General features: G+C 41.5%; 1 protein-coding gene across 8 annotated transcripts in view; it reads right to left on the bottom strand.

The window, feature by feature from the left end:
• PlexA (plexin A) overlaps nucleotides 1–14,078 on the bottom strand; it is a 267,624-nt gene that overhangs the window by 71,438 nt on the left and 182,108 nt on the right. For 7 of the 8 annotated variants that reach the window (XM_086911844.1, XM_086911845.1, XM_031917682.2 and 4 more), the window contains one exon: nucleotides 11,206–11,388. The exons of the other annotated variant lie outside the window; for it this stretch is intronic. In XM_086911844.1, the coding sequence (XP_086767970.1) occupies nucleotides 11,206–11,388 (183 nt within the window). The remainder of the gene's footprint in view (nucleotides 1–11,205; nucleotides 11,389–14,078) is intronic. 8 annotated transcript variants of the gene reach the window in all.

Below are 14,078 nucleotides of genomic sequence, written 5' to 3'. Positions count from 1 at the left end.
GAATTTTCGCGAAACGATCGATGGGCCAAGATCGAACGACGTCTCTGTTGTTGCGATGGAATATCAAGACTCGCGTTAAGTTGTCTGTTTGGACAGACAGGAGGGAGAGGATTAAGAAGAGCACTTTTGTGAAGTCTGGAATGAACGAAGTAATCATTTTTTCGTATCGAGCTGTAAAGGTGGAATGAGTTCGACGAATTGTGATCATTCGTTATCGTCGATAACGAAAAAAATATATCCGTGTCGGGGGCAAGCTTGCGCGATGTCGAATAGAATTTATCAACTTCATTTTTTTCAATACGTGCAATGATCTATGATTCGAGATTATTCAAAGTCACCAACGATCGATTAGAAGGTTTTTTTAATTTATCGATCTTGAAAATCGATCTCTATGTTTTTTTTTTTTTTTCTATCATCGCGATAAATGGATATCTTCGAAAAATACTTCGAAATAAGTAAATAACAAAATAACAAACGATGGGAAAAGTTGATCAAACTCGCGCTCGAGAATCGAGCTGAAACGCTAAAGTGAAAGCTCGAAAGGGGTTAAAGTTTACAGTGGTGGCTCGCGTTTCCTTTGTTTCACGGGTAAAGAGATATTCCGGCGGTTTCATTTGTGCCCCGTTTCCTTCAATCTTTGCACAGAAGGAGGAGGGAGGGAGGGCACATTCCATCGTTTCTCGCCAACTTTTATACACAGTCACGCGGAACGATGAAATATTCAGTCGCGCACGCTCGACTTACAGCGGACCTCGTTAAGAATAGAATCTTTATTTCCATAAAATTCATAAGGGTTGCCGGTTCAACTTCGCCGTCTCTCCCCTTTTCCTTCTTCTTTCCACGCGAGGAAAAAGTTGGATCACGAACCGACCGCGAAAACAAACACTTTCGCGGCGTGGAAAGTCGGGAGAAGGGGAAGAGACACTTCGCGGGGGGAGGGAGAGAGAGCGAACTTTTCAAGCGAACTTTCCACAGCTTTGATTCTATATAAGTTTATGGTAATGGGAGGAGAGAGAGAGAAAGAGAGGAAAAGGACCAAAAACCCTCGAATATTTCATCTCGTTTAACTTTGCGTTTAAGTCGGAGCGAAATAATCTATAGAGATATCGATCTTTTAAATCTCCGATTACTCGTATATTAATAATAAAATTTCGATGCATATATTTCGAGTTGCAATGATTTTTAAAGATTAATTGTATAATGTATTCGTTGTCTCGATTCAAAATTTAAAATTTCGTCGAAAGAACGAAGTCGATCGAGTAGTTTAATATATATATATATATATATATATATATATAATAATTTCACGATCCGTCCAAACGTACGCATCGTACGAATCACAAAGATTGAAAGGATACAGTATATCTGGTTTCATTTGCATAATAATGGATCTATTCATGGTTGTACGAGAATTTTTGGTCACCCGGCAAACACGAATCCAAACGCTGATCCGGCGTGTGTATTCATTTGATTTAACACTTTATGATTACTTCCCATTTCCAAAAGTGAATATTTCAATGAAAAATACAATTCAATATTGATTGGATTCTGGCTAATCTATCCCGTCACCGATTCGTGAAAATTCACCGTATCGATGAAAAATAAAACGGACGATCCTTTATGGAACGCGATCGATGATTTCGAATCAATAAATTCTCAATCTCGTTATCTTATCAAAGATATCTATGACCACACATTAATCAACCTGTGATTATTTCCCTGATCAATTTCTACATTCGTTTCTCCTTTAATTCGCAACCCCCTTTAACATCTCTACACCCGACAAAACACACAATTCCGACCGTTCACCCCTTCCATTCGTTCCTTTCTCATACAAATTTATCCTTTTCCTATATCTATTAATCAATCATCCCCCGTATAATTCAATAATTATCCTCGTCATCCCTCTCCTCACCATTCCAACCCCCACAACCCCCAAAAAATTCACACCGTCGGGAAAAACAAATCCACGAGCCGAGTTTCCGCCTTTTTTTCCTTCTGAAAAAGTGGGTTGGATCGCCCTCGCCATTCCGTTTCCATTTCCGGAAACACGAAACCCATTCCCGGCATCCTTTGTGCCTCCTATCAACCATGTCCCCCTCTCCCTCTCCTCTTCCCCCTTTCGCAAGAGATCTGGTCTGAAGGGCGGCGGCGGATCGCGAAATCTCTCGCGTTGTTCGATATCGGGACGCACGTGCGTACACGCGGTGCCGCTTAATTATCCACGGTTAACGAAGGGCCGCGGCGGTTCGCCACTGGATCGATGGATCGATCGATCCCCTCTTTGCCGGCGCACCGTGTAAGACGCGCATTAATTAAGAGATCGGCGGAAGACGCGGCGGCAATTAGGCAATCGCGATAGACGCGCGGGAACCCGCTTTGTGGATCCTTAATTGAATAGGATTATAGCGAGGAGTAACTAAACTGTCTGCCGTCTCTTGATTGCATCTCTTCCCCGTTGTCGTCTCCCTCTTTGGGATGCGTGCGATTTTTTTTAAAATTTTTTCGCATCGTTTTGTTCATCGCTTGTTTTGGGAAGAAGATCGATCTTTATTTCAATAAAAAAATAATTACCCGTACTCTTTCGATCGAGAATAATGTTTATAGATCGAACGGTGCAAATTTGTTTTCTTCAAAACGCAGGAAGTAGGATTAAATAACAAATATCGTAAATATTCGTATGGACAGGCATCGTGTGAAGTTTGTCCATTAGAAAAATGGATTCTAAGAGATATTCGAAGATTCGAAAACTCCCGATTCAATATTTCCCTTAGCCACTACCAGTGTTTGACTTTAACCGGTTGATTTACTCGCACTGGGACTCGCGGTTCGAAAACGAAGCCGACCGACGACCGGTTCTCGCGGTCGGATCACACGACAATCGGAGAAATAATCGGAAGGGGGCAAGCATCGCCCGAAGACGTTTAAATACCTCGAGGATAACCTTTCTCGACCTCGAGCCTCGATCGTGTACGCGTGCAACGGTCTCTCGATCATTAATTAATACCTTCCGGGACGGGGCGAGCCATGAATCAAAGACGGCGTGGCAAACGGCGTGGCGCGTCTTTGCGCCTGTTTTCCTTCGCCTTTTCCCTCCCGTTCCCGATCGACAATGATAAACAGTTCGTTGCGGGATGCTTATCAATCATCCCGACCAGTTATCGTGGCCAATTAACGCGGCGCTGGATCGAACGAGGAAGAACGAGGAAGATGTTCTCGAGGGGATGTAGGATAGGAAGAAGGATTTTTAATTTTCCTGGACGGAGAAAATTGGAGAAATCGGTGATCGGCGATTTTAGAAAGAAACGAGAATCGACGAGAGTCGTTTTAAAAGTATAATTCCTTCTAAATTCCTTGATACGCTTTGACCCTGAATATTTGAATATTGAATTTGTGACTTTGAACACGTGTTTCTTGAACGTGACAGAGTTAAATAGCTAGTTTTAAATTTCGAATATTTTCAATGGGAGAACGAGGAGAAAAAACTGGATCGTAACTATGAAAAAGGGTAAAAGTTTTTGTTGGTATTATATTGTTCTTATTTTATTGGTAATGAATATTGGTAATAACAAATTTCGAACATTGAAAATTAGAACGGATACATAGGACGTCATCAACTGTGTTTGTCATGTAAATTAACTGTACGATGCTTGTTCAGCATTCCTCCCAGAAGGACTGACTAGGGAAATCTGTATATATATATATAGTGTCCAGGACTGGGTTGCATCGAAGGCGACGATACAATCAGGAAGAGCAATATCGATATGGGTTACGATATCGATGCGCCAGTTCGCGACGAGGCTTCAACGGGTTAGGAAACTATAACGAGATAGACGGGAAGGTGTCGACAAATAATGTAACTTCGTTACGTGTTTGTCCCATAACTTGATCAAGTAGACAGTGAAGCAATCGTTATGGGCGACGAGAATTTCGTCGACGTGATTTATCGGTAAAAGAAACTCGGGATTCTACATTTTTCCATCGTGATGAAATATTTCTCGAAAAGGAAACGAAAATATCCCCGATCAATCTGCACTTCTATTACAACTTTCCGTATATTTTACAATACACGCCAAATTCAATCTAATATCTACTCCGATATTTCTACAATTTAATCTCGATCCGATGCCTACCTCAAATCTACTTTAATATTTTTTTTTTTTCGCAATTCTTCACTCAAACTAGTTACAAATCTCAAATCTAATACTTTCTTAATTCGATTCTACATCTACATCCGAAATCTATATATTTTCACAATTTATTCGCATACCAACTCGCTAACTAGAACTCAGCATTTAACATTTTTGTGCGATTCCCAATCCTCACAAACCCCGTCCGTTAATCAAACCAGATTTAAATCTCCGTTCTGACGTCGACTAATTCAAAAGTATAGTATAGTATAACCAACTCGGATATTCGAAAACTCCTAATTCCAGGGAAAACACAACCCTCTAAAACCCTCAATCTCGAAAGTCACTCCCAGCCAAAACTCGGCTAAAATCCCCTCTTTAAACGCGATACCTCGAGCTATATACCTGCTATTCCCCTCTTCTCTCTCTCTCTCTCTCTCTCTCATCCGACCTACCCAAGGAAAACGTTGAACCATCTCGGGATCTTGAAGGGTTATCGAAACTCGGATACCGAATTACGTTGCTGACCGTTCCACGCTGCGAAATACCTTTGAAATATTCATCGAGGAACAGTTTGCCAGCCGAGACGATAAGCGGCACCAGCTATGAAGCTAACATAAGATCGGTTACAACAAACATCCGTTTTAAACGTTTCGCTATCGGAAGGAGCGTGGTTGAATCGACGGGAGCCACGCGAGGATCTCGTGTCCCGGCCAGGGGGCTGAAGAGGGCAAAGCACCCTGCTGCCTTCTCTCCAAGATTACTTAAAAATCGTAAATCCGCCGTAAATCCGCCGATAAACCCGACTTCGTTCTCGAACGAAGCACGTGGAAATTCCGCGAGATGAAACAGGCGTTTGTTGTTCTTTTTTTTCTTTTTTTTTTGGAACAGGCAATAGAGCGAATGCGGAGTCAATTGAACGGGAATCGGGAACCGTTGAGGTTCAATTACTCGCGATACTGACGAATTTTAATGCGGGAAATTGATCGGTGGTTTAGCGATGATGACGAATCGACGAGTTTTGTGCGAAATATTTTTTTCATTGCGCGAGTTTCTTTATTACGATGGAATTATAATGGTGATTTAGGGACGAGTTTTTCCTATTCTCTCTCCCTCTTTTTTTTCTTTTTACGATTAAATAATTTTTCACGCATTAATATGCGCGCGTCCAGTCCATTGGATATCATTTACAACGTGTAAAATTAATATCACGTTGTTGATACACGGTAATTATAGTGATATAGATACATTACCCGAAGTAATTATACAAATTGCGTATTTATAAAGCAAATATATTAATTGCTGTCCAATAATATAAAATCTTTTATTACGTTTCACGATTGGATAAAAAGGTAATTTAAAAAAAAAACATTTTCAAATAAACTCCTTCAAAATTATTACACTTGGTTGATAAAAATTCCAACTCCAATTTCGATAGCGCTTATCGATATTTAGAAGAAAAAAAATACGGTAGAGAATAACTCCTGCAAACACCAGGAAAACGCATCCTGCGCTACAAAATTGCTTGCACTGAATTTTACACGCCAACGTTTCTCGAACATTCGTGAAACTTCAAACCTCCTTTTCCTCCTCCCTCGTCCTCTTCCCCCAGACACCTTCGACTTTCCAGCTCGATCAATACGATTGAGCCTTTACTCCCGCTTCCGAGAGGTTAATCGGTGTTAGATACAAGCGCGGCTATGACAGGAGAATCGTGGCGGGGAACGAAACGAAAGGCGTTCGCCGTGAAATCGCGGTTACTTAGCGCGGATATCGCGGACCTGTCGACGTTTAGAGCGTCGAATATTTAAAGCAGGATCGTTGGAAAGGCCGGAATGCTCGTTCCGCACGCGCGTGCATTGTGAGCGTAACGTTAAATTTTAATGAAATTGGAACGGACGTGTTACGAGAGATAATTCGCTCTCGCGAAATTGGCGGAAGTGTATACGATTGTTATTATCGTTCTTCGTCTTCATTTTTATATATAGATCGTGTTTACAGATAGTTTTCGCAATTTCTTCATTTTTCTTTCGCCACGAAAGAAAGTAGATTCGATTTAAAAAAAAGGAAGAGTGGAAAGGAGGGAGGGAGATAAGATATTAATTTTAACGAAAGAATCCGGACAAAGATTGGAAACAAGGGAAGATCGAGTTGCAAGTTTTTTTTTCATTCTAATTGATTTATCATCTCTTTTCAGGATAGTTGGTAATTAAGTTAGATTCGAAAGAAGAACGATTATTGAGAGCGAAGGTTATGAAACCTCGAAAAACTTGGGGAGAAAATTACTTTTCCAATTTTAATTGATTTATCATCGGTCTTCGAGGTATATTATAGTTACGTTAACTTCTAGAGAGGGACGATTATTGGCAATCGGGACTAGGAAAGTTGAAGGAATTGGCGGTTAAAAATTACGATCGCGATTTTAATCGATTTATCATTATCCTCCGAGTTAATTTCGAAGAAGAAAAGACGATTATTCCAAATCGGGACTAGAAAATACAGAGAGTTTGCAGAGGATTCATCCACCCGTGTAAATCGTAAATTCATTTTATTAACGATATTAACGATTCGACAGAAATTTTGACAATTCTTCCTTTATTTATCGCTTTTTTTTTTTCTTTTCTCTCAACCGTTCCCGTTTCTTCTTAACCGTTCCCGTTTATACCAATTTTTTCCCTACTTTTTTTTCGTCACCTTTTGCCTTTCCATTTTTACCCCACTCTTCCTATTTCATTCTCGTTCCATATCGCGCGAAATATCTGTCGTTCTTTCTTCCCTTTTTTCCTGTTCTCCAAGCATTTATATCATCCTACCTATCCTCCTCTCACCGTGCTCTATTTTCATCGCGCTCATGCTCGAATTAATTAGAGAGAGAGAGAGAGAGATCTTGTTCGAATGGTCTTATCAATTAGAAAGTTACCGGGGGACGTTATTTATATTAAGGATGGCGAAACGTCCCGAGTAAAATGCTCTTGTTGCGCGATAAAGTAGCAAAGTAATAAGTAGGAAAGTTTCCGTGGAGAATGAAAATCTAATTAAAAAACTTCCCTTCGGTCCCCGTGGAATTTATATTATAAGAAGCAGCGAGTCGATTGTCAAAAAACGAAGAAAGAAGAAAAAAAAGAAAAGAAAACAATCAAAAAAGAAAAAAGGAAAATTTCTTTTTTTTTTTCTTTTTTTTTTTCAATACACGTTACGATATTGGTCTAATTGGGTCAAAGTTTATTCGTTTAGGTAATGGCACGGTATAATTGTATCCGCTCTAATCGCGGGCATAAGGGTGTTCTAATTAGAACGTTTACCGCAAATTTTGCTTCGAAGGAGAACGAGTCTTCACGCTCCGACGATCGAATTGCAACATAATTGCCGGTTTAAATGAAAATCATTTTGTTGCCGACGTGTTCTGTTTACTTTAACAACTGGCGCACAATCTCCTTCCTCTTTAATAATTCTGGATTCCAGGAAAATTCCAACGTCGTAACGTATCGACAAGCTTGGAAGTTAATTGTCGAAGAGGATTGACCGAGTCGATACCTTTAATATTCCCAATTCTCGTTCAACTTTATCAGATTTACAGAATAATCAATTAAAAATTCTAAAACGAAAAAACAAAAAGAGAACGTCTCTTTCAAATCGATTCATTCTTCAAAAGAAAATCGAAACGAAGAAAAGGAGGAGAGATGGAATTCGAAGGAAAAGCAAAGGAATAATAATCGGAGAAATATTCGCGATAAATCCCGTTTGCAAATCTCCTTTGACGCGGGAGGAGGTAATTGCGTCGAGTGGAAGGAAGGGGGATGAAAAGCGAGAGACGTTGAAAAAGCAACCCCTTCAAAATCTTAACCTCTCGAAATTTAATACACGCTCTTCTCTCTCTCTCTCTCGGTCGAAAGCATCGATCGAAAGATGTACTCGCGCGCGTGGATAAATTTTTAATAGGTCGGGGAGACTGTTGGCCGAGTCTCCAACGATGGGCTCCCCCCACCCCATGGCCTAACCCCATCCCATTCTCGATGGAGGAGAGACACGGGTGCTCCTTTCAACGAATTTACACGGCGTATTTGCCCTCGTTCGCGTACCGTTTGTTTGAGTTTCGCGTTTGCACACGGATAATTATAATCGAAGGCAGCGGTGGCGATTCCGCGGCCGCCATCCAGAGGCCGTTTTAATTAATCACGATGAATAACGGTGGGGGCCGCGCCAAAACTTCGTTAACTTGCAAATTTTCCCCGCAAATGCTCCTCCAGGATAAATCCTCCCTCCCTTTGATTTTCCGCCACCGCGCGATTTCGCGTCATTTTCTTTGGAGACAAAAAGAAAAAAAGGGCCCCGTTGAAATCGCCGGTTCTCGCGATCGGATCGATTTAACGATCGAGGAGGCAGGGAAGAAAGTTAATCAGTCGGTAAAACGCGATGGGGAGGATGGTCGATCATGGAGGGGGGAGTGAACGCGATGATGAAACTCGTCGTTGCTTTTTACGTCGATCGTACGGCCGATGTGATTATTTTTTTTAACACGTTTCTTTATAGCTTCAGGTTAGATTTCGTTTGATCGTTCTTTCATCTTTTCTTTTTTTTCTTTTTTTATCACGTTATTGGTGGATATCGTCTTAATACACGACGGTATCGACGGCCGATTAATAGCCTGGTTTTATTAACAATAGAATAGGTTATCGGGGTGGTTAATTCGCGCGTTCGATTATTTAAACAGCGGATAATTTCCGAGGATTTCGTAATAAATTTCGTAATTACGACGGGGAGGGCAAAATTTAAAACCAAAATTCTGAATTAACGTGCAATCTATTCCACGTGTTAAATGTTCGATGGAAACGAACGCGGAGAGGAGAACGAAAGCCAGAGCTTGGTTCCATCGTAATATCTTGCAGCACAAATTCAAAGAGAGAAAGAGATAGAGGGCTTGATCATCAACCGTTCAGCACGAGGAGATTGCAGAACAAATTGAAGAAGGCTTCGGCCCGGTAATTGTGATTAATTGGAAGAAATCCACGTCGTGATTTTCCTAGAAATTCAACGTGGTGGAACGATAGGTAGGAGAGGTAACGCCAGATCCTCGTAATCTCACGATCGTTGCAACAGCGTTTCTTCTTCATCCGCGCCGTTTCGAATCACCTAACGCCCAGGACGAGGCCTAACTTCTGAAGCGAGATTGCGGAACAAATTATCGAGAATTTAGCCCCGGCGATCGTGATTAACCTTTACGCAGCTAAGATGTGACTATACACCCTTGTCATTAAGCCTGATAAAGGAGGAGACCATCATCGGCCGAAATTTATATAAGATGGATCTTGTTTTGCCTTTCGTTGAAAAAACGATGATTTCTCGTTTGTTATTTTCGTGTAACTATTTTCGTTATAATTAATCTCGATTGATCTTTGAACGTAATCGTTGATCCTGATAAAATTTTGTCGAACAATGATAAACTAGGAAATTCTAAAAATCGATCTACACAATTGTTCATCTTTCAGAATAAATGTAGATATATTTTATTTAATTCGTAAAGGAATTTGAACATACCGTCGTTTCCAATGTATGCATCTTTTATTTACGTCGAAGATATGTTTAGAACGTGCATTATTTATAAAAAAAAATAATCTAAATAATCATCCTCAAAGCGAGATAAATAATAAAAATATCTATATTCAAAATATATGGCTATCCCAACACATTTTTCCCTCTCCCCTTTCCAAATCCTCCTCCCATTCCTTCCTTATCAATCACCAAGAACGAAACAAAACAGGCGGAGACAGTTTTGGAGACGCTCGGAGCGAGTTAGAAAACCGGAAGAAATCGGAGAGGATTTAGCCGGGATAACCGTGATTAATCACGAGAGGGCCAGATATCGCGTTCCTGGAAACCTCATCCACGATAACGATCAACGTTCTTCCTATACTTATTCCATACACGACGAATCGTCTCCCTCCCCCGCCTGTTTCCAAACAAATTTCCACCCTTTCTTCCCCCACGCTCCATCAATTACGCGTTCAAACCGCTCGATTAATCGCGATATTAATTCTCGACGACGATGATCGCGCGTGGGACGAGGATCGACGACGATCGAGAGGAAGTTGTTGGGCCGCGTATAATTTCTACGATCTAGGGGGCGCCCTCGATAGATAGAGTTTCGCCACTCTGTCCAAGTTCGCGAGACGGCCCACGACGGGAACTCCATTAGGTTCGTTAAGCGTTTAACGCTTCGCGGCCAACGATATTCCGTAATGGCTACCTTCGAGCCGGGGCTAATGGAACGCGGATAGCAGAAAGCGGATTTCGCTGTAACCCCGATTTCTGTCGTTCGCATTAATATCTATTGTGATTACTTTCGCCGTGCCCGGCCAATTCCGGATTAATTATTGCATGGAAAAAGAGCAAGAGAGAGAAATGGAATTGGAGGGGAAGGGGTCTCCGCGATTACGATTATTTCGTTGCCTTCCATTCCGAATCCTGATCGACTCGTTAAGGATAGATCCGGTTCAGGTTGAGTTTGCTAGTTGGATATTTGGAATTTAATTTTGACCTATTGTTCTTCGTATGTTTGTGCACGCGGTTTGAGAAGATTGTTGTCGTAACGTATGCTTTTTAGCGTTTCTACTTAATCTGGTGTGTTTTTCTTTCTTTGCAAAAATTGCGAAAGGATGAATTTAAAAGACGAAAAGAAAATGTAAGAAACAATTATCCAACGAAATAAATAAATAAATCTTCCAATCAATGACAAGAAAAACATTTCTGAATTATTACTCGTTTCTCATAATCCATATTCATGCCATAATAATAGCGACTCTCCACATTGAAAAAGGGCTTACAAAACGAGCCATTCATGCTTCGAGGAACATCAAGCTTCGAGGGAAAAATAGAACGCATGTGAGCAAGACGGAGAGAGAAGAAAAAAAAAAAGTTCGGTGTAAAGAATCGACGCGTTGTGAAAGAGCGTTTAAAAATTGGATCGCGGAAAGTATGCAACGAGCTGATACAAGGTTGAGCCGATGAAACATGGGCGCGAGAGAGAATACCTCTTGCTCTTGTTCGATCGAGGAGATAAAGAGTAGGGTGCACTCACCTTCTTCAGATGACCCTCGTTCGTGCCCACGAAGACGACCGTGTAGTCGCCGGTCGAGGTGGCGGCAACAGCCGTCAGATGCGTATCGAAAGTGAGCACGGGGGTCCCCTCCATCGGGTCCTCGCCCCCAAGAGGCGTGTTCACGTCCAGACCGCAGAAATCCTCGCCGATCGTTTGCAGTTTCTGTAATCAAACGGGGGAAACGAAATCGTCGGTTAGTCGGGTGAAAATCGAGAGAATTTCAACCGCTTACGAACTATCGGATTCCAGAGAAAGACGTACTTTTCGTACGAACGAATTTGGGGAGAGATGTACGAAAATTGAGCGGAACCCGAATATTTGGAGATGTTTGAAATTCGATAATTTCAATTCTAATTTAAATATCTGAAAAATATGTTGAAATTTGAGAGTTATATACACACAGCAATGGATTTCGCGTGGATTATTGCTTGTTTTTGAAATTACACGATTAAGAGAAATTTTCAGATATTTGAATTTGACAATTTTGCAAGTATTCGTAAATATGGATAGACCGTATTCAAATGCGAAAGTTGGAATGCTCGTGCACGTTATTGCACGACAATTCGTTGTAATTTGAGATTTGGCTGTTTATATAGTTTTAGATTAATCAACTTCTCTATGATGAATCTTTCCACCGTGGAACAGGTATGTATATTAATAATAATTACAGAATATTGTTATGTTGGTGAACGATGAAACCGGTGTACAGCTATTAACGGTAATGCTCACTGTTTACACGTGACAAATAACGCGAGTAATGATGCTCGTTGCGGCACACGTTTCTTATTTTAAATTTGGATTAATTCGCGCGCATGCAGTATGGTGGATGCAACGTTACGCAACGTGAATATTTAAAATTTGTATCAGCTATGCTCGTGCATATTTAAACAAACTCTCACGAGTTTGCACAAATATCACCAGTTTTACTTTTATATTAGAGGGTTTTGTTAACAGAGAGACGATGAAAATAAACCCTTTCGTCGATGATATCGATTATCGATTTTCAAAGTTTTTGTTTGGGTATCGGCACTCTTCCAAGTTTCCGACATGTCAACGGCTATTAAAAACCAGCAAGAAACTTCGAGTTTACCAAGTTTTAATTAAGATCCAAAGTCTTCCTTCCTCCCTCATGAATATCTAAATCGAGAAGTAAATGAGTATACATACAAGCTCGAAATCGCGAAAGCGGGAAAAAAGTCACGTCTCTCTGTCGCTCAACTTTGATTCATTAAAATTAACATTGGATGGTTGGAAAGATACAGCTCGAGGAATTTAAAGTATGAAATAATTTCGATAATTTACGAACACGAATATTTCATATATCGGTTGCTATTATCGCAATCCTTTAAGCACTTGGTAAGCTCCTTACAGTTCCCTTAATCCATCACGAATCTGAATTCCGAATTTAGTTGATAATCCTAAAACCGCAAATACATATCTCTTCGATCCTCGAATTCCGGGAATCGAACACTTGAAATAAAATAAAATTTGCCACGCTTGAAAATATTCAAAACGGATCGCACGAAATTTAACCACATCCACGAATTTTCCCACCGCTCGAAACACTTAATTACAAACTTACCGATTCATCGTCTCGAACACCGTTTCGCAAGATTATCAATCCTCCTAATCAATTTTCCCACATTAACCAAATCCAAACCGCAAATCAAGCGGCATAAACCGCAGATTAGATTTCCGCGTTCCTCAGCAATAGAGACATCGTGTACACATAAATACCCTTTCCGCTCCTACCTCGCGCCCTCTTATCTCCTCCTCCATCGAAGTAACCTCGTGCCAAGGTTAAACCTCGAGATGATCAGGTCGCCCATCGTGCGAATACTCTCTCTCTCTCTCTCTCTCTCTCTCTGATCTTTTCATCCCGATGCGTTTCTCTCGAAACTGCTACCTTCTTCGGGCACCGAATTCGTCGTCATTTCCAGATTTTCATGATGCGAGATGAAAAAGAGAGAGAGAGAAAAGGTTATCACGGGTTATCTCGCGCGAAACCACGAAAAGTATCCAACGCTGGTGAAATATCTCGGGGAGGCGAGCGCGCGATAAATTATCGCCGCGTCCGCAATTAATTCTTGCGGCTGAGAGGCGATTAATCGCGTCGCACCACCACCAGATGCGATACTTTATTGCCCTTCTGCCGAACCCTGCTCGCGTTTACACACGCCACTTCCTCCGCTTTCCTCGCGGAATCGTGGCGGCCAACTTGAGTGACCCAGATCCAAAACGCGGTCCTTCTTGCGATGGAACATTCTTCCCGGATTTCTTGCGGGAATCCACGACTCGTTGATTCGATTAATCACAGCTGCGATTAATTTCGTGGAAATGATCGTCGCGTTAAAATAAAGAATAGCTCAAAGCTCGAATCTCTGCTCGATTAAAAACTTCGATAAATCGATAGCTAAGAATCCCCCATAATTTTTCATCGCCACGTTTTATCGGGTCGAAAGCGGAGAAAATTTCGTTCTATCTGTATTAAGGGATTATAGCGTGGAATTAATGAAAGTCAAACGGTAACCGGGATTCGGTTGATTCAGGAGAAACTCTGTTCACCGAGGATCGTTCCACGAATGCCGGGCAAAACGAAGGGGGAGACGGTAACCTTTCTCCCCGCGACCCATCCTCGTGCACGCGAATGTCCGTACGCGCGCGAGGAGGCATAGGTCGGGGGAAGAGGCTGGGTCTCGGTTTCGGCCGTCAGAACGAGTCGGCTCTATTTACATTCCAGGAAGCTTTCGCCACCCTGTACACACACTGCACCGTGCAATTATTTGCATTCCCGGTGCTAATACGCCGCCGATGTTACGCCGGAAAGGGCATCGCGGTACACACTTTCCCTT

Source organism: Apis florea, unplaced genomic scaffold, assembly GCF_048593485.1.
Source record: "Apis florea isolate Af1SG1 unplaced genomic scaffold, ASM4859348v1 contig_3367_pilon, whole genome shotgun sequence".
In the NCBI taxonomy this organism is placed as follows: Eukaryota; Metazoa; Arthropoda; class Insecta; order Hymenoptera; family Apidae; genus Apis; species Apis florea.
This window is presented reverse-complemented; position numbering and strand designations above follow the sequence as displayed.